Source organism: Crocuta crocuta, unplaced genomic scaffold, assembly GCF_008692635.1.
Source record: "Crocuta crocuta isolate KB4526 unplaced genomic scaffold, BGI_CrCroc_1.0 scaffold50, whole genome shotgun sequence".
In the NCBI taxonomy this organism is placed as follows: Eukaryota; Metazoa; Chordata; class Mammalia; order Carnivora; family Hyaenidae; genus Crocuta; species Crocuta crocuta.
Window position 1 is genome coordinate 3454555 of NW_027527428.1, and position 25258 is coordinate 3479812.

The following is a 25258-nucleotide window of genomic DNA, read 5'->3' on the forward strand; positions in this document are numbered from 1 at the left end:
GGGTGAGCCGGGGTCTGGCCTGTGCTGCCCCCGCCCACCTTCCTGAGGCTTTTGGAGGACAGCTTCGTCTGTTGGGGGGGCGGGGGTCACGGTCTAATTCCCAGGCTACAAGTCATTCCTGGTTCTCTAAGAGAAGGCCCGTCCCGTGATCCAGGGGGCAGCAGGCGCCCCTCCCTTTCTACTCCATCTTCCTGAGCCAGGACGAGATCAGTCTCACTGCCCCAAGCTTCTTCCTAAACATTTATTTGTAGCTTTGCTCACTGAGCGGTGGTGGACCTCGGCCCTCGGGTGGGCTCCTCGAGCCCCTCCCTCGGAGGCACATCCCGGTGCCCGTCTGCATTGGCCGGCAGGTCTGCCCTCCCGCTGGGGCTGGGCGGCTGGGCCACCTTTGACTGGGAGAGGTGCCCATCCAAGGAGACGGGTCTGTCTTTCCGCTGAGAAAGAGCTGGGAGACACAGGAGGCTCTGTCTCACTGCGCACGTCCGTTGCAGCCTGCCACAGCCCCCCGGCCCCCTGCCCCCAGCTCGCCCAGGGCCCAGGGGCGTCAGGAGCAGCCCCACTAGCCAGGCTGATGGGGGCATGACGCCAGAGAGGGGGCCCGTGGAGTTGGGGTGCGCAGCGCGAGCCCTCACTCGAGCTCCCAAGCAAAGCTCCTTTATAATCTCCGTGAGTTAAAAATAATCAGGCTCTCTGTCAGCGGCCAAGAGCCTGCCTCTTAAGTAATGTTTCCTCTATTAATACAGGGACTATTTAGGCAATATTCGCACAAATAGGGGCAGTTTTTCCTCAGACTGCCCTCCCTCCCGCTCCCTAGTGTTTGAGGTGCCCTCGGAGTGGACAGCGGCATGCCAGGGGGAAGGAAGCCGAGTACCTCCAAGAACATGGTTTTGGAAGCCAGGGTCACAGACCTGCACTCTGTCCACCACTGAGTCCTCTACCCCAGCCCGCTGCCCTTTGTTACCAGCGGAGGCTGACCACTTCGGTCTGAATTCCTAAGAATTTAGTTCTGCTGCTTCCTAGCTGTGTGACCTTGGGCAAGTCGCCTCTCTGTGCCTCAGTTTTCTCAGCTGTAAGTGAGGCCAATGATGGTCCCTACCTCTTAACGTTGGTGTGAGGATTAGAACTGGTTCCTATGTGTAAAGCTCCTCACGGTGCCCAGCTGGTGAGGAGCCCTCAATAAAGGCGAGAGGCCATGACCAGCACTTCCTCCAGGCACTCACAGAATGAATGCCGGAACTGGAATGGATGGGAAGGGGCATCTGGGGCTGGGACCTTTAACCTGGGCGGGGGGAAGCAGGGACAGCCCCTGAGCCTCCTGCAGGCATCTACAAAGTGTGGTGGGAACACAACTTTCTCTAGGAAGAAGGTCAGCACCTTTCATTTAGATCCCCTTTCTTGGGGTCCCTACCTCTAAGGGCACCAATTAGCAGCACCCCTTTATGGACAGATGAGGAAGCAGGTCTGGAGGGCGGGGAGGCTTGCTCAGAGTCACTTGAAAGTGAGCCGGCCTAGTGGCTCCGGGCCGGTGTCCCTCTCTGGCCCCCACCCTGGGAGTCCCTGAGCCCCCCAGACTTTCAGGCGGGATTCAGCCCTTCAGGGGAGAAAGGACTCGAGAGACCATTCAGGCCTGGGAGTGAGGAGAAGCTCCTCTCCAGACAGGGTCAGAAGGAGGGGTTCTGTGTGTGGGGGTGATGTTATGTCCCCCCTCGTGCCCACCAGGTGCCACACAGAGCTGAGCACTAGCTCCAGGAGAGTGGGCACACGTGAGTGCGGGGGTGGGGATGGGGGGCTCCGGGCGTGGCTGGGGCCTGGAGCCAGAGCCTTGGGCGACAGCACTGCCCCTCTTTCCCCTTCGGTGAGATGGGGACAGTCCCAGCATCTGCCCCTCCGACCTGGCACGTATAGCAAGAACTCAGTAAAGATGGATTTTCTCTCTTCTTCCTCCCGTCCCCACTCTCAGCTCGCAGCCACTTCCTCTCTCCAGGGAATTAGGGCAGACAGCAGGCATGGGCCGGGAAGGGGGCTAGCACGGCAAGGAGGAGAGGGCCCGAGGGAGGAGGGCAGGGGTGAGGGCCCCTGGGAGGGTGCTCCCGCCAGAGGGGAGCTACCTGAATTGCTGGCCGCCACCATCTGAGCACTCTGAGACCGCGAGGGCCGCTGGCTGCTGTTGCCGCCGGACTGCTGCTGCTGCTGTGTGTGCAGCCGGGGCTGCCTGGACTTGTGCTTGGTCATCCCCGAGGCCAGGGCCGGGGCTGGTGGGGGCAGCGGATGGGAGGGTCAGTTTTGAGACCCCGAGGGAGAGCTCTGCGGGGGCCCGTGGGGACGCGGAGGGGGCTGCGGGGCAGCTGGTCACGGCCAGCCCCGGCTGGGGTCCCGCTAAGCACACCCTTCATTCCCGTGGCCGGCCGGCCCCCCGCCCAGATGTCCTCTGAGGACCCGCACACATCAGCCCCATCCTGGGCGCTGGGCGAGTCCTGCCCGGGGCTCTGAGACCAGGTGTGTGTGGGGTGGCCAGCAGTGCCCTGCAGGCCTGGCTAACTGGAGGTNCGGTGGGCAGGCTCAGGCGGGGCATGTTGGGGTTTGAAAAAGGGGTAGGAACTCGGCACCGCTGGTGCTGGCACAGAGGCTGAGGCAGGCAAGCCAGCGGGGGCAGCAAAAGACGGAGCACCTGGCATAAATATGTGGCCGTGATACCCCGGCGCGCCGGCTGAGGCGGGCAGCTGTCCCCCACCGGCAGCGCTGACCTGGACCTTTCAGAGCCCTGAACGTTGGGAATTCGGGGAGGCTGCAGACGAAGGCAGGCAGCTGGGGTCCAGTGGCCCCACGGCCTTCCAGGGACTGGACAGAGCCCCGGGGCCTCTCGAACAAGGAGGCTGAGGCGGCTCTGGGCCACCTGGACACTCACTGTCTTTGGTCAGGATGCCCGGCAGCCTTGTATCTATCCGTCCCTTGTAAATATGTCCATCCAGGCCCAAGATATCCACCTCATCGTGCTGTGGGGGAGGGGCGCATCCGTTACCACGCGGCACTGAGAGCTCGCCCTCTGGTCCTTCCTGCACGAGGGCCTGGCGCACCCAGTGACGTCCCCATCCTCTCCCGACTCCCGGCACCAGGAGTGCTCAGAACGCTCCCCCGGGGCCCTGGCAGCGCCAGGGAGAAGGGAGGGCCCCCGGTGGGGGTGGCCGTGCTAGATGGGCCTGTGGCCAGGGTGCCGCTCTTCCCAGCAACGCAGGAGGACCAGGGGCTTTAGCTCGGAGGGTGTGAGAAGCGGCCTCGAGGCAGAGGGCTGGTCATCCTCCCTTCTGGTGACTGACTTATGGTGGTTTTTCCAGAATGACTGGAGCATTCGGGGGTCACGTCAGGGCCCTGCTCCCAGACAGCACCGCCCACCTGCATGGCCATCTGGATCTCCTCAGGGGGGTACAGGCCCTGCGACAGCTGCTGCAGACGGGTGCGGCGGTAGGGGTAGGTGAGCGTGTGGCTGCCCCCGCAGCGCCGCGGCACGCTCGGGTAGGTGTAGTCGGCCATCTCGGGCACCCTGCGATGAGGACGGCAGGGTCTGCGGGAGCAGGTGTGACCTGGGACACCCCTAAGGTGAAAGCCAGCCAGACGGGGATGGGGCAGCTGTCTTGGGGAGGGGGTTCTGGGAACCAGGGCGCGAGCAAGGGATAGGGAGGGGTGAATGCATGAGCAGAGCAACCTCGCTGCCGGATGACTCTGAAGACCCCTCTTTCTCCCCCTCACACCCACTATGCACACGTGCACGCGCACACACACGCACTCCCCCTCCCTCCCAGGGCTCTCCCCAGCAGTGGCTGAGACATTCACACGGCCGGCAGTGCGGTGAGTGGGCAGAAGCTGATCCCCATGGTGGGGGGGGTGGGGGGGCTGGTCTCCGTGGTCCGGGGGACCCGGGCTCTATGGTCCTACCGTTTGTGGTAGGGGGAGCTCAGGCACTGTGCCTGCAGCAGCTCACGGATCATCTGGCTGCTGGCCTTGACCGAGCCTCCAAAGTGGATCTGCACCTTCTCAATGTCCATCAGCATCTTGGAGTGCATGGAGCGCAGGCGCCCCACGCTCCGATCCATGTGCGCCAAGTTGCCCCGAGGGAAGGTGGCGCAGCCCAGCTTTAGGCTGAGGAGGGGGTGCAGGCAAACGGAGGGGTCAGGTGGCTGCACCAGCTTGAGCTGGCACTCAGACAGACCTTGGCCCACTCCCTGTCTTTACGCCTCTCTAAACAGGATCGTGTGTGGGCAGGAGCCCTTTCCATAGCACGGGCTTCCCCAGGATGGAGTCCTAAGATGACATAGTGCAGAAGAGCCAAATGGGGAGAAGCCCAGCGACTCCAGCTAAGGCTGAGGGTCCCTGTCCCCGCACACGTAGTCTTGCCTACTGGGAACACCTCGGGCTCCGAAGTGCAGTTTGAAACCATCCTTACTGCTGAACCCCCATCCTTGGGAGGTGGAGATGCAGTGGGGAGGAGGGCAGGAGCCCCGGGGGAGCGTACAGGATGTCCCCACCTTCTCCCTCCACATTCACTGAGCCAGCCCTCTGGCGGGCTGATGTGGGACCCCTCCCTTCCCCCCCATGATGGGGTTGCTGAGATGGCTGAAGCACTGGGGGGATGGGAAGGTACTGAGGAGCTCCCTCAGACAGCCAGTGCGCTTAGGGAACGGGGACTCAAAGGCAGGTGGTGACTAGGTCTTGGCTCTTCCTCCTCCTGGGAAGAGCTGGGGCGCTNGTGCGCCCTTGGGCAAGGACCCCGCAGGCCTGTCCTTACTTGCGGCTCTGCTGCCGGACCTGTTCCAGTTCAAAGATTGTGTAGGGGCGGATGGAACGGTGCGCGGGCAGGCCTGGGTTCATAGGAATCACAGGGATAACTCTGGGCAGGGACAGAGAGAAGAGGGGGGTTGGAGAGTGAGAAATCCCGTTGTCCAAATCTGGCACTCCACGGTCTACGTGCCTGAGGGGCCCTCCTGTCCAGGGTCCGGCGGAGGGAAGGTCGGAGGGCTGGCAGGCGGTCAGGCGTACAGGATTGGACCCGTGGGAGAGGAGAGGGGCAAGGAGAAGATCTGGAGGTACGTAGGGAATGGAGGAGATAGGGCCCCGCTGTGCCCGCCCTCATGGCCACCAGCTGGGGTTGGCCAGGTGGGAGCACTCACTGTCCGGGCACAGGTGTTTCCAAGGGACGGTCACATGAGAGGCAGTGGAAATGTGCCAAGAGCTGCCTGTGAGGAGTGGGATACACACAGAGGGTGAGAGCCCTGCCCAGAGGGTCTGGAATGGGCGAGATGGAGCAGGCAGAGGGCTCACCCCCCCCACGGGCCCGGCAGCTGGGACGTCGGCTCGCCAGGGTGGCAGACCCCCAGCTACCAGAGGCAGATCCAGCCCTGTCCCCTGGGAACACACGAGCTCCTGGATGTGCCCGCTTCTGGGTGTTATCCAGCACCCGCCTGTCCTAACCCAGAGCCCGCAGGGTTTCAAAGGGTCCCTGAGGGATGCCCCGTGTAAAGCTCGGGGGCCCCCTGGCGGCCAATGATGGAAACCCTGGGATTCCAGACTGCCGTGGGCGGGGCCGCCCCGGACCAGGCTCAGATCTGGGGACCGTGGGCCCCTTCCTGTCACAATGGCTCAGCAGAGCACACCCACCACCCGGGAGCCTTAGCCTCCCCCGCCCCTCCTCCCTTTGCCCACTGAGGTCGTCACTAGCCTAAACTGGAAGAGCTCTTCAAGCTCACAAATTCTGCCACTCCATCTGTGGGATGGTCCGGTGGGGTCAGCCATCCCCCCAGAGCACACTGCGTGGGAGCTGTTCGTCCGGGGGCCCCCAGAAGGCCCTGCCTAGTCAACAGTGTGTGCCAACCTCGCCCCCACGCTGTCGCCCAGGCCTCACCTCCGCATGATCGCTGCCTCGTCCGCCTGGTAGAGTGGAGGGCGCTCTTTAAGCTGTTGCCGCAAGGCTTTCCACCGATCCTCCAGCAACTGCTTCACGGGGTCCAGCTCCAGGCGGTCCAGCTGCGGGCGGGGGCGGGGCACCAGAGAGCCCGGGGGGGGGNTGTCCAGCAGCTTGTGCCAGTCCTGCTCCTGGTCGCTCATCTTAGCCATCAGCTCCCGCACCATGTGGTTCAGCTGCTCCGTGGTGGCGTCAAACTGGACCCGGCTCACTTTGCCCTCCAGGGCGCTCTTGTCAGCTTTCTGCCGGGAGAGAGAGGAGGGGGTCCCCCAGGTGGGAGAGAGAGCCGTGGAGGGGCTGCACTGCCCTGGACATTGAGACCCCCACCCCCACCCCCGGGAGGCTCCCCTCCACTCCTGGCCTTCGGGAGAATGAGCAGTGAGATGTCCTGGGACCCAGGTGGCAGGTGGTGACAGACAGGGTTCCGGGACGGGCCCTTACCACGTCAATCTCCATCTCCAGGTGCTCCCTGTTGGCTTTTTCCTTCTCGAGCTTCTCTAGACCCTGGTACAGCACCTGGGAGGCGGAGGAAGCAGAGAATGAGGAGCAGGAAGCGAATGGCCTCACCTCGCGCCCCCTGACCCCCGCCCCCCGCCCCAGCAGCCCTGCCGGCCCCTCACTTCTATGTCCTTCTGCTTTTGCCGGTGGTTCTCGATGAGGCTGCTGGTGGTGATGTTGAGCTTCTCGCAGTCGCCCTGCACTTGCAGGATGGCACTCTGGACGCGGCCCAGCAGCTCTTCATCCTGTGGCGGGAGGCGCAGAGGTGTTGGCTGCCGCCCCTTAAAACCTCGCCCAGCAGGTGAGGCTGACATCGGACCCCGTTCTGGCTCTCCTCCGCAGCCTCCCCCTGCAGTGGGGAGGCTCTCTGCTTTTTCCGTGTGGCCCCCTAACTGGACGTGAGCTTCAGTCTCCCCCCTCCCCACGAACTAGCCTTGAGGGGACTGGCCCACTGTTGGGAGAAACCAGAAGAGGCGATCGAAAGGCTCCAGAGTGGCGAGCTGCCCTGTGGCCCCGGAGAGCTGGCATGTGGCCTCTGGCCTCCCCATCTGGCCTGGGCTGGGTCTGAACTCCAGGGTCCAAGAGGCAGGACTCAGGGCCTTGCAACTTCTCCCTGCCGCCGCCAGCAAGCCTGGCCTTCAGTGGGGAATTAAGAAGGGTGCTGGAAGGCTGGCACGAAGGGGACTTAATGAACCCTAAAGCTATGCCAGTGTCGCCCCGAGGCACACGATTGCACGGCTCCCCACCTCACCCCGCTCTGCCGTCCCACCCCTAGGGAGTCAGAAGAGCTCCGGGGCTCTTCCTCATCTCTCCTGTCTCTAGAGCTCACTCTGTTGCTGGCCCCACTGTGGCCCAGTGAAATGACCTGGGACTATGGTGAGGTCACTAAAGGGCTTCACAATGGAACCAGCCACTCCTGCTCTGTGGGCCTCTGAGCTGTGGCAGGCTCCCCGCTGGGGGCCGTGTGTGGCCACAGGAGGCGGGGACAGGGGTTGGTGGGAATCACCTGGCTCTGGAGCTTGGCTTTCTTGGATGGCCGGGTGGCGGCCAGATTGACGACTACGTCTTGGAGGTACTCATAGCGATGCACCAGCAGGCTGACCTGATGGCTCAGGTCCAGGCTGCAGGCGGGGCAGGTGGCCTCGGGGTCAATCTGGCCAGGTGTCGGGGCCGTCAGCGTCCTGTGAGGAGCCATGCTTATGGACAGCAGCGTGGAAGATGACGCCAGCATGTTCTCGATGATCGTCCTGAGCTTGTCCAGCTGGGCGCGGGCGAGAAGGCAGGTGCAGAGCCGTGAGTGAGGAATGGCTGCCTTCCGTCCACACTGCCACCGCTAGCGGGGGCTTGCTGCCCTTTCTTGGCAGCCACGGGGGTTGCTAAGCTCAGCCAGGAGCTTTGCAATGGTAGGGGACTCTCGGACACATCTGCTACTACTCAGGCCCCACAACGGACAACTGGCTTTGGGGTCATAAGATGCAACACGCTGGTGCTCTGGCAAAACTTGGAAATGGCCCAGAATGGGGTCTCCAGCACCGAAGGGCTCCTGGCATGAGTCCCCTTGGCCCTGTGGCTTTTCCTATCTGATCGTTCCATGAGCGCTCAGAGGGCTGTCTTGGGCCAGACGCTCCTCACTGGGGACATTGTGGGGTGACCAAGGATAGCATCACCTAAGATTTAAAGGTAGACACTGTCAAGAGGGTGAAAAGGGGGCACCTCGGGGGCTCAGTCGGTTAAGCTCCTACTTCAGCTCAGGTCACGATCTCATGGTTCGTGGGTCCGAGCCTCACATGGGGCTCTGTGCTGACAGCTCAGAGCCTGGAGCCTGCTTTGGCTTCTGGGTCTCCTTTCTGCCCCTCCCTACTTGTGCTCTGTCTCTCTCTCTCTCTTGAAAAGAAATGAACATTAAAAGGAAATTAAGTGTGTGAGAAGAGAGTGGGGGAAAACATTTGCAAATGATGTGTCAGGTAAGAGTCTAGTAGCTCCACTGTCCACGGCTAACGCCGAGAAGGGGCCTGATTCCTGCCGATGGAGAGCATAGAACGCTCACCTGGTCCTGCAGGTAGAGAGAGGCTTCAGAGACCGAATGTTCCATGCTGACCTTGCCCCGCTCTTGGCTCTCCCTGAGCTCGGCCAACTCCTTCTCAATATCGGCCATGGTGACTCTGAGAGACATGCAGGAGAAGTGGCCTGGCCTCACCACCCAGCCTGGGCCCACCGGGGTCAGAGTAAGACACACACCAGGGCTCTCCCACCCACCCCGCAGCACTTTCCATCTAGGGAGTCCTAGGTGCTGCATGTCCCGGAGGTGGGTGCCTGCCTGCTGGCCTGAGAGGTTTCTAGGGGGTGAGACCCAGCATCGCAAAGTGATGGCATCTGGCAGGCGCCCTCCTACAGCCTCCCAACTGTGGAGAGAGACTGGCCGCTCTTTTCCTTCCCAGCCCTGGTGCTGAGCTGTTTTAAGAACCTAGGAAATGTCCACCAGCAACTTGAACTAGACAATGGACACCCTGAAGGGCAGACACAGCCCGGGTCAAAGACAGGGCCCAGTTCAGACTGAGTGAACCCAATGCTGCCGTCGCCTCCTTGGCTGGGAATGTGTGATGCCAGGACACAAGCTGCCCTTGACAGGGGCCTTTTACCTGAGGATTCCCAGCTGCACGCTCAGCTCATCATCTTTCATCTCTTTTCCTATTTCCTGCTCTGCGCCGCACTCCAGGAGCCTCTGCATTCTGTCCAGCTGCAAACCCAATGGAAGGGGAAGGTCAGGCAGGCTTGAGCTCTTTGCTTTCTGAACACATCCCCGCAGCCGGGGCGGACCCCTTTCCCAAGTCCTGGTCCTGATCCTATCCTCTAATGAGCCATAGAGCCATCCGTCAGTGTGTCCCTTCTGGACATCCGTTTGTCCATCTCTCCATCCATTCCGTGCATGTGGACACCTGGCATTAAGAGAACAGCTGAAGGTCTAGCAGCTCCTCGCCATGACCACTGGGCCCAGACAGTCCCGCAAACTTGGTTCCAAAGCTGCTTTGGGACAGTGGGCTTTGCCGGAAAGAGCCACGTGTAATGGAAGGAGCACAGGCCTCCTTGTTGGCTCTGCTGAATCTTTTTTTTTTTAATTTTTTTTAATGTTTGTTTATTTTTGAGAGAGAGACAGAGTGCAAATAGGGTAGGAGCAGAGAGAGGGAGACACAGAATCCGAAGCAGGCTCCAGGCTCCGAGCTGTCAGCACAGAGCCCGACGCGGGGCCCAAACTCACAAACTGTGAGATCATGACCTGAGCTGAAGTCGGACGCTTAACCGACTGAGCCGCCCAGGGGCCCCTGGCTCCGCTGAATCTTAACAGCTTTGGGCATCAGGTTTTAGATCCAGGAAATGAACGTGGTGATCCCTGAGGTGCGTTTCCTATATGATGGGTTTGTAAAGATCCAATGGGATGATGCTGTCAGCGAGAGGACTGTATAATCTATCAAAATGCAAGTGCAAGGTGGGATTGCTGGTGCTCAAAGGCAAAGTGGGCGGACCTTCCCTTACATACTTTTGCTTTTTCCTGCCGCACTTCTTTGGTCAAGGTCTTCAGCTGCTCCTGCAGGTCAGGCGGCATAGTCTTTTTTACTATGAAAAATGGAGACCTTATAGTCAGAAGGTGGAGACCTCCAGCAGGCTCGCCATCCCAGCCCCCACAGTGAAGCTACCCCAGAGAGCAGCAAGATGCACCTGCTCTTCCTGGTGACTAGGGAGAGGGGACGGGCAGAAAAGGGGAGAGGGGGTGTTTTCATCCCATGCAAAATCTACCTGATGCTGAGTATCCTAAGGGGCTTTGGGACTAGTGACCCACACTTCCCACCCAGCTCTCAAATCTTAATGATTCTCTGGTCCCGCAGCTGTGAACAAAGGTGAAGTTGAATTCTTCTATGTCCTCCCTCCCCGCCCGCCCCCGGGTGCTAGGGCCACTCTTGCCCGCTGTCCTCAGCTGCTGTCCAGAGAGTCTGGTGAGGCATCATAACCGCCTCACTCCTCTGCTGAGGCTTCTTCACGCCTACTGGTTTAATTCCAGCTTTTGGCCCCCAAAGGCTATGGAATAACCAGAATGGCTACAAAAGGGTATGCTATTGGCGGCGACTCAGGGAGAAACTCAGCTGCCAGGAGAGGAGGCCAGGGGGAGATTAAAACACAGCCAGCGGTCCCTCCTCCGCACAAGTGGTACCTACCCATGAGTGTAAGCAAGTGCTGTAACTTCTCTAAGTCGGTCTGGCCAGCCTGCTCCTCCTCCACCTCCTTCATCTTCTCCTTGAGCTCTGCATAAAGGCCAACGAGCTCTCCCATCAGACGAAATGTTTCCACTGCTATGGGGAAGCTGGGATACAATTTCTCCAGTGAATCACGTCTTTCGCTCTCGATGTCACTCCTTTCCGATAAGACCCGGGAGAGATCGTTGAGAAAGAGTGTACTCTTGGCAAAGGTGGCTTCTTGGCTTGGGGTAGTCTGGACAGAAATTCCAGGTTGGTCTGAAGTATATATTCGTTTTGGACCCAAACTGACCTGGACATACTGATCTATGCCAGGGAAGCCTGGATCATGAGGGCCAGGATACATTAGGTCATGGGGTTCTGCGATAGAGTATGAATGGTCCTGCTGGTCTGTACTGGGTTCTATCTGGACACGCTGGTCTGTGCCAGGATGTACCAAGCCTTGCTGATAAGCTTCTGATAAACCCTCTTGGTCAATACCTGGTGATGCCAAGCCTTGACTGGTGAGGAGCGGTGACACCTGGCCACGTTGATCTTTCTTAGGAGGTATTATGCCATGCTGATATGGATGAGGTGGTACAAATCTTAGAGACTCCTGGTGGACTGCTGGAGAGCCACGGAGCTCTGTGCCTGCTGGTATCAAGCCTTGTTGATCTACACCAGGTCGCCTCAAGCCACGCCGATCAGTACTAGGCTGCATGAAACCACGTGGAAATGCACCAGGCTGGACCAAACCACGAGGATAGGCACCAGGTTGGACCAAACCTCGTGGATAGGCACCAGGTTCTACTAAACCAGGAAGATATGCACGAGGTTGAACCAAGCCAGGCTGATATGCACCAGGCTGCACCAAACCACGCTGATCCATTCCAGGCTGCACCAAACCAGGATGACCCATTTGAGGTTGAGCCAAACCAGGCTGACCTGCCCCAGGTTGTACCAAACCACGCTGATCCATTCCAGGCTGCACCATATCAGGCTGAGCTGCACCAGGCTGCACCAAACCAGGCTGGTCCATTCCAGGCTGCACCAAACCAGGCTGACCTACACCAGGTTGTGCCAAACCACGCTGATCCATTCCAGGCTGCACCAAACCAGGCTGACCCATTTGAGGTTGGGCCAAACCAGGCTGACCTACAACAGGTTGCACCAATGCAGGCTGACCTGCTCCGGCTTGTGCCAAACCACGTTGATCCCCAGGTGGCACCAAACCAGGCTGACCCATTTGAGGTTGGGCCAAACCAGGCTGACCTACAACAGGTTGCACCAATGCAGGCTGACCTGCTCCGGCTTGTGCCAAACCACGTTGATCCCCAGGTGGCACCAAACCAGGCTGACCCATTTGAGGTTGGGCCAAACCACGCTGATCCATTCCAGGCTGCACGAAACCAGGCTGACCTGCCCCAGGTTGGGCCAAACCACGCTGATCCATTCCAGGCTGCACGAAACCAGGCTGACCTGCCCCAGGTTGGGCCAAACCACGCTGATCCATTCCAGGCTGCACGAAACCAGGCTGACCTGCCCCAGGTTGGGCCAAACCACGCTGATCCATTCCAGGCTGCACGAAACCAGGCTGACCTGCCCCAGGTTGGGCCAAACCACGCTGATCCATTCCAGGCTGCACGAAACCAGGCTGACCTGCCCCAGGTTGGGCCAAACCACGCTGATCCATTCCAGGCTGCACGAAACCAGGCTGACCTGCCCCAGGTTGGGCCAAACCACGCTGATCCATTCCAGGCTGCACGAAACCAGGCTGACCTGCCCCAGGTTGGGCCAAACCACGCTGATCCATTCCAGGCTGCACGAAACCAGGCTGACCTGCCCCAGGTTGGGCCAAACCACGCTGATCCATTCCAGGCTGCACCAAACCAGGCTGACCTGCCCCAGGTTGCACCAAACCACGCTGATCCATTCCAGGTCGCACCAAACCAGGCTGAGCTGCACCAGGTTGGGCCAAACCACGCTGGTCCATTCCAGGCTGCACGAAACCAGGCTGACCTGCCCCAGGTTGGGCCAAACCACGCTGATCCATTCCAAGTTGGACCAAACCACGCTGATCTGTACCAGGCTGCCTCAAACCATACTGATCCATTCCAAGTTGGACTGAGTCTTGCTGACCCAATCCAGATTGCATCAAACCAGGCTGATCTGCACCAAGCTGTACTAAACCAGATGGATAAACATCAGGGTGTGCCCAACCAAGAGGATATGCACCAGGCTGTACCCAGCCACTGGCATATGCACCAGGTTGTTCCAAATCAGGCAGATAAGCACCAGGCTGAACCAAACCACTTTGATCTACAATAGGCTGCATCAAACCACGCTGAGCTGTACCAGGTTGTACCATACCAGACTGATCTGTACTAGGCTGCACCAAACCAATCTGACCTGTACCAGCTGGTACCAAACCACGTTGATCTGCCCCAGCTTGGGTTGCATCATGCTGTTCTGTACTAGGTTGAATGAAACCAGGTGTTTCCAAAGTGGGCTGTACAAAACCTCGCTGATCTGCGGCACCTTGCATCAAACCAGTTGATATCAAACCATGCTGATCTGGGAGATGTGGAACCAATCCACGTTGATCCATGCCAGGCACTGCCAGTCCTTGCTGATCCACACGAAAAGGTACCAGTCCATGCTGAGCCACATCAGGCTGTTGGCCTGTGCCAGGAAGTATCATACCGTGCTGATATGTGCCAAATGGAGCCATCCCAGGTTGACCTGTACTGGGTAGTCCCAATCCTTGCTGATCCATGCCAGGTAGTACCAGTTGCTGCTCATCCATTCCAGATGGCATCACACCAAGCTGCCCCACACTGAGCGGAACCACACTGTGTGGGTAAGTGCTACGACGATGGAGCAATTCAAGTTGATCCATGTCGAGGGGCCCTAATCCATGTTGGTCTGGCCTTGGATAGATTTGACCATGGCTAACATGAACCCCCCCATACTGATCGGGGTATACGTGAGGAGGCTGATCTCTGATCACGGTGGCTGAGGGTAAGGCCTGTTGAACTAGACCAGGGTGTGCCTCTCGTTCATCTTTTCTTAGATGTGCTAAGCTGTGCGGCTGTAGCTCTTGAGTCCTGCGACGATCCGACTCTAGTTTGAAGTGGGACACAGATGGCTGATGGGACTTGGCCGGGCTGGCTTCATCATGGGCCTTTGGGTGCTGTTCTCTACCAGGGGATGCAGTGGCGGGGGCACCTTTGCTTCGTTTCCTGCTAGGTCCTTCAGAGGGGTAGCCTCCGGCACTGCTTCCCGGTAAGGTCCCATCCGAAACACGCCTACCGGAAGAATCCACAGCCTGGTCAGCACTTGAGTGCTTTGCGGAGGCTCCATCATCTGATGTTAAGGAAGACTGCTTTTTGCGTTTAAGGAGTCCCATTGTTGTCTCTGAGCCCTGGTTGAAGAGGAAGACAGAGGTCAGTAACTGCAAATAGAAAGTACTCACTCTAAGATATGAAGGAAAGAAAATCTGGGACAGCTGACTAGGATGACTTAGGGCCTTTGGAGAAACCTCTGGTCCCCAAGACTAAGCCGGACACAAAGACTTTGATATTTTTTTTTTTTTTAATTTTTTTTAATGTTTTATTTATTTCTAGGAGAGAGAGAGAGCATGAGCAGGGGAGGGTCAGAGAGAGAGGGAGTCACAGACTCTGAAACAGGCTCCAGGCTCTGAGCTGGCAGTCAGCACAGAGCCCGACGCGGGGCTCGAACCCACAAACCGCGAGATCATGACCTAAGCGAAAGTCGGACGCTTAACCGACTAAGCCACCCAGGCGCCCCTAACATTTATTCATTTTTGAGAGTCAGAGCGCGAGTGGCGGAGGGGCAGAGAGAGAGGGAGACATGGAATCCGAAGCAGGCTCCAGGCTCTGAGCTGTCAGCACAGAGCCCGGTGTGGGGCTCGAACTCACGAACTGTGAGATCATGACCTGAACTGAAGCTGGAGCCTTAACTGAGCCACCCAGGCGCCCCAAGACTTTGACATTCTTAAAGGGCAGGTCTCCAAAGCTTTGAGTAGCTCTGCATTTGCCAGTGGCATCATAAAATGTTATTTTTAAAGTTTATTTACTTTGAGAGAGTATGTGCATGAGTTGGGGAGGGGCAGAGGGAGAGAGAGAATCCACAGCAGGTTCTCCACTGTCAGTGTGGAACCAGACACGGGACTTGGACTCACGAAACCGTGAGGTCATGATCCGAGCCGCAACCCAGAGTCGGACGCTTACCCGACTTAACCACCCAGGTGCCCCGGCACCGCAATATGTTAATTCCCTTCGTAAAGGACAGCGGGAACACTACACAATACAAGTGATCCACTCCAACTATTGCTGGGTCTACAAGTAAAGGACATGAGTCATTTTATGAAGCTTAAAGTATAAAGTCTACCCCGTCAGTGGCGCATTGCTGATGGTAAAACTGTACACTACAGGGCCAGTAAACCACATCTCCAAAATGTAAATGTACAAACTCTTGTAGCCAGAAATTCCATATGTAAGGTTTTCTCTATGGACTTTTACAAAGGGCTGCCGGAATAGGTATTCAGAGTCTGCAGCATTGTTTATGAAAACAGGTTATCAATAGGGGACTGATCTGTTTAGGGGGCACACCCATACAGTAGAATACTAAGAATCCGTTAAAAAAAAAAAAAAAGGCATTATTTCCATTTCCAGCCCAAATGGAGTAACAGGAGCTGGATTTACCCTCCTGTCTGTAATAACCCAAAGTCAAAAACCAAAAGCACCAACAAGGAAATAAGAGACAATGGATACCAGCTGGTGAAGGCTGGCAGTCCCTGAACGACAGGCAGACCAACTACGTGACCTTTACTGTTGGCTCAGCTCACTGCCTCCATAGAGTTTCCAGGCTGTCGTGTCAGGAGAGGGACTCCCTGAGTTGAGGGGAGAGAGCTGAACCTTCAGGGAGACAGAGGCAACCAGGGCTCACAGGACAGAGGATCAGAAAGAAAAGACATGCACCTAGAGAGGACTCAGGAGATCTGCAGAGGGTTCCCTTTGGGTATTCAGTACAGAAATGATCAGCATGAAGATGTGAGGAAACTACCCAAGGTTGGGAAAAGAGCCATCTGCAAGGCTGGAGGGAACAGTGCCCAGACTCTCATGGGGTTGGGAACAGTGCCTGTTTCTATCAGCCAGTTTGGAAAAAAACCTCCTAATTCAGGGGAGAGTACTCCAAAAGATGTTGCCTCAGCAGTGGAGAATAACCAGCTCTATGCTGAACACTGCTATGGACCCCCTAAGAAAATAACCCAAAACATACGCAGTAAAAGAGACAAGGGAATGAAAGCAGTGCACTAGAATACATTTATGTAACATGGAAGAGATGCAGTTGAGGAATGGAGGAATAGAAAAGACATGAGACCCATAGAAAACAAACAGCAAGTAGAAGATGTAAATCTATTTTATCAGTAATTAAACACTCCAATCAGGGTGCTCCTGGGTGGCTCAGCGGGTTAGGCATCTGAGTCTTGATTTCGGCTCAGGTCATGATCTCACAGTTTGTAAGATCGGGCCCTGCACTGGACTCCATGCTGATGGTGCAAAGCCTGGTTGGGATTCTCAAAATAAATAAACTTAAAAAAGAAAAAGAAAAAAAGAAACACTCCAATCCGAAGTCTCCGATCAGAAGGAGATTTGCGGGATGGATTGAAAAACATGGTCACCGAGTGCAGCTTTTTCTTTTTGCATCTGGAGGCGTGTGAGACCTTGTCCGCGGACCAGGCAGCCACAGCCAGGGAGGACATAGCAGCAAGCACCCGTGTCTGTGTCCTGGTGGCAGGGGTGGTGCTGACCCAGTACATATTCACCTTGAAGAGGAACAGGAGGCAGAAGAAGCCCCAGATCACTGAGATGGCTGTATCCAAGCCCTGCATCTCTGGACGTTGCGTATTGTCTATGCTGTTCTAGGACAAGTTCAAGAACAGAACTCGGAGTGCCTTTAAGGACAACTGAATAACCAAGAAATAGCTAATCGAGAATCTGCTGTGTATGTGAAAATGAGGTCAGAATTCCAAAAGAGTTCAGTTCACATTAAGAACCTTCTAAGAGAAGAAATTATCTGTGGTCTTATCAAAGAAGGACCTGCCAGCCTTCAGGTAATAATAGACTTAGATGTGACTCAAAGGAGATTTTCCTATTTCCTAAAAAGGGAAAAGATGCCCACTATGTCATAATATCATTGACGTTTATAAGCTGGTGGCAGATGGAGTTCCAAAAAAGTTACTGCAACAAAAGGGAAAAGATTATGCTACGAAAATTGATCTGTTCCTACCATAGAAGTACCCCTATATGGTTGAATGGTACCCTCAATCACAGGGTTTACTTATTGTACAAGCTCTAACAAGAGCAGCTGAAAGAAATTGCAGCAGAATCTAATGTATGTTCCAGGAAGGATACGAGAATGTCTTTGATAACCTCCAACAATAGTATCCCTTGTTCAAATTTCAGCTGGTACTGATGATGTACTGGAGGGAGTTATCCATCAGGCTGGCGTTTATCACCCAAATGTCAGAATCATGACCAAAATCATGGATTGTGATGAAAACAGGGTTTTCAAAGCACTTAAAGGAGAACTAATTCATGAACTTAACATGGTGCCTCGAACAACACAGAAAATTCTGATCAGCTACAAGAGAGTAACAACATAATAAGAGCTCTCCCAGAGCTCTTCTGCTGGGAGCCTCCCAAGGAGGCTTGAGAATGGCAGATGGCCGGGATACCTGGGTGGCTCCGTCGGTTGGGCATCTGACTTAAGCTCAGGTCCCGATCTCGTGGTTCATGGGGTCGAGCCCCGCATCAGGCTCTTTGCTGACAGCTCAGAGCCTGGAGCCTGCTTCGGATTCTGTGTCTCCCTCTGACTCTGCCCCTACCCCACTCACGCTCTGTCTCTGTCTCTCAAAAATGAATAAACGCTAAAAAAAAAAAAAAAAAAAAAAAAAAGAATGGCTGATGGACTAGCCAATGCTAAGCACATTCTGGAAACTGGATATCAAAATGATAGAGTGGGTGAGCTTTTAGAAAAGTACATGGACCCTTATGATACTTCCTTAGTAAAAGATGAACCATTGGATGTAGCCAACACTGTCTTACAGAAGATTCTGCAAAGAAGATTCTGTGAACAAGCGTTCTTCAAGATGATCTCTTTCCTCTGGATGCAAATGATACAAGAACTGCTTGCCCATTCATCTTGCTGCAAAACTCTTATTTATAATATATTTTTGCCCTTGAAGGTTTCCTTTGCACTACTCAGGTATCATCAGATACATTGAGTCTGTCAACTGGAAGCTCCTTTTTCTTCACCTCTCTCAATGCACTCCTCACCATGTTTTTTGACAGATTAAACAAACAAACAAATAAACCTTGGGGCGCCTGGGTGGCTCAATCAGTTAAGCATCCGACTTCGGCTCAGGTTGTAATCTCACAGTTCGTGGGTTTGAGCCCTGTGTCCGGCTCTGTGCTGACAGCTCAGAGCCTGGAGCCTGCTTCAGATTCTGTGTCTCCCTCTCTCTACCCCTCCCCTGCTCATGCTCGGTCTCTCTCTCACTCTCTCAAAAATAAATAAACATTAAAATTTTTTTTTTAAAAAATGCTCTATAGTGAAGCACTGATGATAAATACGAAATGAAAAGCAAAATAAAAAACAAAACTGATGCATGATCCAATTTATGCTGTCTATAAGAGACAGAAATTAGAGTCAAAGAAACAAACAAGTGGAAAGTGAAAGGATAGAAAACAATAAACCACACAAATAGTAATCAAAAGAGAGCTAGAGGCCAAAAAACAAATAATCCAGTGACGAAATGGGCTAAAGACATGAACAGACATTTCTCCAATGAAGACATCCATATGGCCAACAGACACATGAAATGATGCTCAACGTCAGTCATCATCAGGGAAATACAAATCAAAACCACAATGAGATACCACCTCACACCCGTCAGAATGGCTAAAATTAACAACCCAAATGCTGGCGCAACATTTGCTGCAACAACAAATGCTGGTGACGATTCAGAGAAAGAACTCTTTTGTACTGCTCCCGGGAATGCAAACAGCTGTAGCCACTCTGGAAAACAGTATGGAGGTTGCTCAAAAAATTAAAAATGGAACTACCTTATGACTCAGCAACTACACTACTAGGTATTTATCCAAGGGACACAGGTGTGCTGTTTCAAAGGGACACACATCCAATGTTTATAGCAGCACTATCAACAATAGCCAAAGTATGGAAAGAGCCCAAACGTCTAATGATGGATGAATGGATAAAGAAAATGTGGTGTGTACGTGCACACACACACGCACACACACACACACACACACACACACAGAGGAGTATTATGTGGCAATCAAAAAGAATGAAATCTTGCCATTTGCAACTACGTGGATGGAACTAGAGGGTATTAGGCTAAGCGAAATTAGTCAAAGAAGGACAAATATCATATGACGTCCCTCATATGAAGACCTTAAGATACAAAACAGATAAACATAAGGGAAGGGAAGCAAAAATAATAGAAAAACAGAGAGGGGGACAAAAACATAAGAGACTCTTAAATATGGAGAACAAAGAGAGGGTTACTGGAGAGGCTGTGGGAGGGGGAATGGGCTACATGGGTGAGGAGCATTAAAGAATCTACTCCTGAAATCACTGTTGCACTACAGGCTAACTAACTTGGATATAAGTTTAAAAAAATAAATTAAATTAAAAAAGAGAGGGAGAGCTGGAGGGATGCCTAGCTGGCTGCCAGTAAAGCATGTAACTCTCAATCTTAGGGTTGTGAGTTTGAGCCCCACATTGGGTATAGAAATTACTCAAAAAAAAAAAAAAAAAAAAAAAAAAAAAAAAGACAACAAAGAGAGTTGGAGTGGCTGTACTAATACCAGACAACATTGTTAATAGAGACAAAGAAACATTTTATACTGATAACAAGAGTCAATTCATTAGGAAGACATAATAATTTTAAAAATATACATGAACTGAGCAACAGAGCTCTAATACATTTTTTTTTAATGTTTTATTTATTTCTAGGAGATAGAGAGAGAGACAGCGTGAGCAGGGGAGGGTCAGAGAGAGAGGGAGTCACAGACTGAAACAGGCTCCAGGCTCTGAGCTGGCAGTCAGCACAGAGCCCGACGCGGGGCTCGAACCCACGAACCGCGAGATCATGACCTAAGCGAAAGTCGGACGCTTAACCGGCTAAGCCACCCAGGCGCCCCTCTAATACATTTTTAAAAACCTGATGGAATTAAAGGGAGAAAAAAACAATTCAACAATAATAATTGCAGACTTCAATACCCTACTTTCTTTAAATTTTTAAAAAGGTTTTTATTCATTTCTGAGAGAGAGAGAGAGAGAAAGCATGAGCAGGGGAGGGTCAGAGAGAGAGGGAGATACAGAATCTGAAGCAGGCTCTAGGCTCTGAGCTGTCAGCACAGAGCCTGACGCAGGGCTGGAACCCATGACCTGAGCCAAAGTCAGACGCTTAACTGACTGAGCCACCAAGGCGCCCCTTTTAAAGTTTTTAAGGTAGATTTTTGAGAGAGAGAAAGAGAGTGCAAATAGGGGAGAGACAGACAAAGAGGGAGACACAGAATCCAAACAGGCTCCAGGCTCTGAGCTGTCAGCACAGAGATGAACATAGGGCTCGAACCCGTGAACCACGAGATCATGACCTGAGGCAAAGTCAGAGGCTTAACCAACTGAGCCACCCAGGCGCCCCAATACCCCACTTTCAATAGGGATAGAATAGGCAGAAGATCAAGGAAATAGAAGACTCGAACCAACTGGACCAGCAAATATCTGTACAACACTTCATGTAACAAGACCTGAATAAGCCTTTTCCACAACAGACCGCATGTTAGGTCACTAGAACACAAACAAAACACAAAAGCACCGGAAAAAGATGTTTTCAGTCACATAGAGCTTCAATACAAGCTGAAATTCATCAGCGGCAGACTCTCACTACAAGAAATGTTAAATGAAATCCTTCAGGCAGACAGAAAATGATACCAGATGGAAACGTGGATCTTCACAAAGGGACCAAAAGCACTGGAAATGGAAACTACATGGATGAATCTATAAGATGGTTTTCTTATGACTCAAATCTCTTTGAAAGATAATTGAACAAAATAAAGAACAATGTAGGATTTATAACACCTGTGGAAGTAGAATGCATGACAACAACAGCATAAAGCATGAGTTGGCAAACAATGGCCATGGGCCAAATCCAGCCCATCATCTGTTTAGGTTTTTTTTTTTAATATATATTTTTTAAATTTATTTCTGAGAGAGAGAGAAAGAGAGAGAGCGTGAGCAGGGGAGGGTCAGAGAGAGAGGGAGACACAGAATCTGAAACAGGCTCCAGGCTCTGAGCTGGCAGTCAGCACAGAGCCCGACGCGGGGCCCGAACCCACAAACCATGAGATCATGACCTGAACTGAAGCCGGACGTTTAACCGACTGAGACACCCAGGTGCCCCTCCTTCATCTGTTTTGTAAATGACAGTTTATTGGGACACAGGCACACTGATTCATTGTGTATTGTTTATGATTGTTTTCCCATAATAACGAGAGTTGAGCAATTGTGACAAAGACTGTATGACCCACAAAACCTAAAATATTTACTTGCTTCCTCCAGAAAAAGTTTGCTGACCCAAGAAATAAGTCTTATGCTATGTGAAGGTGGACTGTGATTAAACTAAAGATGTATAAGTCTATAAACTCTAAAGCAACCACTAAAATAACAAAGACTCGGGGCACCTGGGTGGCTCAGTCAGTTGAGTGTCTGACTTTGGCTTAGGTCATGATCTCATAGTTTGTGAGTTTGAGGCCCACCATTAGGCTCCCTGCGGTAAGCACAGAGCCTGCTTCAAATCCTCTATCCCCATTTCTCTCTCTCTCTCTGCCCCTCCTTGCACATGTTCTCAAAAATAAATAAAACATTAAAAAAATAACATACACTCAACCGACTGAGCCACCCAGGCGCCCCTAAAAAAACAACATACAATAACAAAGACTTAGAGCTAATAAGCCAGCAAAAGAGGTTACAAACAAAAACACTGAAATAATACAAAAGAAGAAGACAAAGAGGAAAAAGGAACAAAAAGCAGATGGAACAATAGAACACTAATAGGATGATAACCCTAACCATATCAGTAATCACATTAAATATAAATGACCTACTAAACAGCCTGATTAAAAAGCAGAGATTGTCAGATTGCTTAAAAAAGCAAGACCAACTACATGCCACTTATAAGAAAAAAAACTTCAGGGGCGCCTGGGTGGCTCAGTTGGTTAAGCGTCTGACTTCAGCTCAGGTCATGATCTCATGGTTCGTGAGTTCAAGCCTCTGTGATGACAGCTCAGAGCCTGGAGCCTGCTTATCCTATTACTAGGATAAAAAGGTGATTTTTTCATATAGGGAGATCAATTCATCAAGAGAGCTTAACAATCCTAAATACTTGCGCACCTAATAACAGAGCTTCAAAATATGTAAAGCAAAACTTGACAGAACTACTACAAGGAGACATGGATAAATCCACAATTATAGTCAGAGATTTCACTACCTTTCTCTCGGTAATTGACAAGTAGGCAGAAAATCAGCAAGGACACTGTATTCATTTTCTGGAGCTGCTATAACAAACAGACTGGGTGCCTTAAACAACAGAAATTTGTTGTCTCACAGCAGTTCTGGAGGTCAGGAGGTTGAGATCCAGGTGTGGCAGGGGTGGTTCCTTCTGAAGCTGAGAGGGAGAATCTGCTCCAGACTCTTTTCTAGCCTCTGGTGGCCTCAGGCATTCATTGATGGCTATCTTCTCCCAACCATCTCAGGACAATCATTTTCTCTCGATATGTGTCTTTCTGCCCAAATTTCCCCCTTTTATAAAGACTCATTTATATTGGATTAGGGTTCACCTTAATGACCTCATCTTAACTGGATCTTCTGCAAAGGCCCCATTTCCAAATAAGGCCTCATTTATGGGTAGTGGGGGTTAGGACTTCAACACCTTTTGGGGTGGAGGGGACACACAGTTTAACACTAATGGGTACAGTAAACTTGAACAACACTATAACCCACTTGCTCTGACTGACATTTATTGGATACTTCCCCCAAGGACAGCAGAGGACACATTGCTCTCAAGTGCACACAAAACATTTACCAAGATGGATCATATTTGGGGACATAAAATACACATCTATCAATTGAAAAGGATTCAGATCGGGTGAAATGGACTAAATGGGTAAGAGGCATTAAGGAATCTACTCCTGAAATCATTGTTGCACTACATGCTAACTAACTTGGATATAACTTTAAAAAATAAAAAAAAAAAAAACGAAGGGGCGCCTGGGTGGCTTAGTCGGTTGAGCGTCCGACTTTCGCTTAGGTCATGATCTCGCGNTGAAAAGTTTTTTCAAAAGGATTCAAGTTGTACAAATTATATTCTCTGACCACAATAGAGTTAGAAATCAGTGACAGAAAGATCATTGGAAAATCCCCAAATATTTAGAAACAAAATAACAGACTGGAAAATAGATCATGGATTAAAGAAGAAGTCAAAAGGGATATGGAAAGTATTTTGAACTATATACTAGAATTTGTGGGATGCTGCGAGAGCAGTACTTAGGGACATATTTATATAGCACTAAATGCCAATACTGAAATAGAAAAAAGCCTCAGCTTGCACTTTAAGGAACTAGCAAACGAAGGGCAGATTAAACCCAAAGCAAGCGGAAGAAAGGAAATGTTAAAGATCTGAGCAGAAGGCAGAAAACAAGAAGGAAAATCAATAAAATGAAACAGCAAGTAATTTGAGTAAAGCAATATAACTGATAAACCTCTAGAGAGACTGATGAGCAATGAGAGAGAAAAGACATAAATTACCAACATCAGGAATGTCATCAAGGAAATGCAAATTAAAACAGGATCTCACTATACAACTATTAGTATGGCCAAAATCTGGAACGCTGAAAAGAGCAAATCACGGCAAGGGTACGGAGCAACATGAACTTTCCATTCATTGTTGGTCGGAAGGCAAAATGGCACAGCCACTGTAGAAGACAAGTTGGTGGTTTCTAACATATTCTTTCTATATACTGGCAATCATGGTGCTTGACATTTACCCAAAGGAGTGGTACCCTTACGTCCACACAAAAGCCTGCACACAGATATTTACAGCAACCTTATTCATAATGGCCAAAACTTGGAAACAAACAAAATGCCCTTCAAGTAGGTGAATGGGTAAGCAAATTGTGGTCCATCCCAGACAATGGAATATTATACAGTGCTAAAAAGAAATAAGCTATATCAAGTCATGAAAAGACATGGAGGAAACTTGGGGTGCCTGGGTGGCTCGGTTGATTCAGCATCCGACTCTTGATTTTGGCTCAGGTCATGATCCCAGGGTTGTGGGACTGACCCCTGTGTTGGGCTCTATGCTGAGCATGGAGCCTGCTTAAGATTCTCTCTCTCCCTCCCTCTGGCCCTCTCCCCTGCTCACATGTGCTAATTAAAAAAAAAAAAAAGACATGGAGGAGACTCAAAATCATATTACTAACTGAAAGAAGCCAATCTGAAAAGGCCACGTGCTGTGTGATTCCAACTATGTGACATTCTGGAAAAGGCAAAACTATGGAGACAGTGAAAGGATCAGTGGCTACCAGTGGGGGTGGGGAAGGAAGAATGATGGATGGAGCAGAGAGGATTTTTAGGGCAACGAGACCCGTGTGGTACTACAGTGGTAGAGCCATGACATTATACATTTGTCTAAACCCATACATTGTACAACACCAAGAGTCAACCTTAATTAAACGTACGGACTTTGAGGGGCGCCTGGGTGGCTCAGTCAGTTGAGCGTCTGACTTCAGCTCAGGTCATGATCTCATGGCTCATGGGTTTGAGCCCTGCATCAGGCTCTGTGCTGATGGCTCAGAGCCTGAAGCCTGCCTCGGATTCTGTGTCTCCCTCTCTCTGCCCCTCCTCTGCTCATGCTCTGTCTCTCTCTGTCTCTCAAAGATAAACATTAAAAAAAAAACAACTATGGACTTTGAGTGACATTATGAGTCTGCGTAGTTTCACCAGTTGTAACAAATGCACGCTCTGGTGGGGGATGTTGTTAGTGGGGGAGGCTATGCATGTACATATGTGCAGACGGCATGTGGGAAATCTTTATACCTTCTACTCAATTTCTTNGCCCCATCAATTTCTTTATTATTTTTTTTAAAGCAGGCTCCACACCCAATGTGAGGGCTGAACTCACACCCCCGTGGTGAACAGTCACATGCTCGACCAACAGAGTCCACCAGGCATCCCTATACCTTCTACTCAATTTTGCCATGATCCTAAAACTCAAAAAAGGCAAAGTCTATTTTTTTAGGTCAATTTTTAAATGTGGGGGAACACATCCCACTCCATAAGCCACAGCTGGTAGCTGCTCCACTGCCCTCTTTTAGGCACATCTAATCCCGACCAGAGGCTGTGTTGTGATCCCCATGACAATCCTTTTTTAGTCAGGATCCAAGTTCCAATGATTTTAATCTCTTTTGCC

At 52.2% G+C, this 25258-nt stretch overlaps 1 protein-coding gene and 1 pseudogene across 1 annotated transcript in view; one reads left to right on the top strand and one right to left on the bottom strand.

Moving 5' to 3' along the window:
- Nucleotides 1-227: 227 nt before the first annotated feature.
- The window catches only part of QRICH2 (glutamine rich 2), a 32935-nt gene continuing 7904 nt past the window's right edge, over nt 228-25258 (bottom strand). Inside the window, exons 5-19 of the mRNA XM_077756222.1 lie at nt 10660-14101; nt 9987-10063; nt 9091-9188; nt 8499-8613; nt 7458-7712; nt 6574-6696; nt 6395-6469; nt 5894-6195; nt 5163-5228; nt 4781-4882; nt 3931-4134; nt 3391-3538; nt 2906-2993; nt 2109-2252; nt 228-445 (exon numbers count right to left, since the gene is read on the bottom strand). Of these exons, the coding sequence (XP_077612348.1) occupies nt 258-445; nt 2109-2252; nt 2906-2993; nt 3391-3538; nt 3931-4134; nt 4781-4882; nt 5163-5228; nt 5894-6195; nt 6395-6469; nt 6574-6696; nt 7458-7712; nt 8499-8613; nt 9091-9188; nt 9987-10063; nt 10660-14101 (5427 nt within the window). The 3' untranslated portion in view covers nt 228-257. The remainder of the gene's footprint in view (nt 446-2108; nt 2253-2905; nt 2994-3390; nt 3539-3930; nt 4135-4780; nt 4883-5162; nt 5229-5893; nt 6196-6394; nt 6470-6573; nt 6697-7457; nt 7713-8498; nt 8614-9090; nt 9189-9986; nt 10064-10659; nt 14102-25258) is intronic.
- LOC144224907 (cytosolic 5'-nucleotidase 3A-like) overlaps nt 16377-25258 on the top strand; it is a 13634-nt pseudogene continuing 4752 nt past the window's right edge.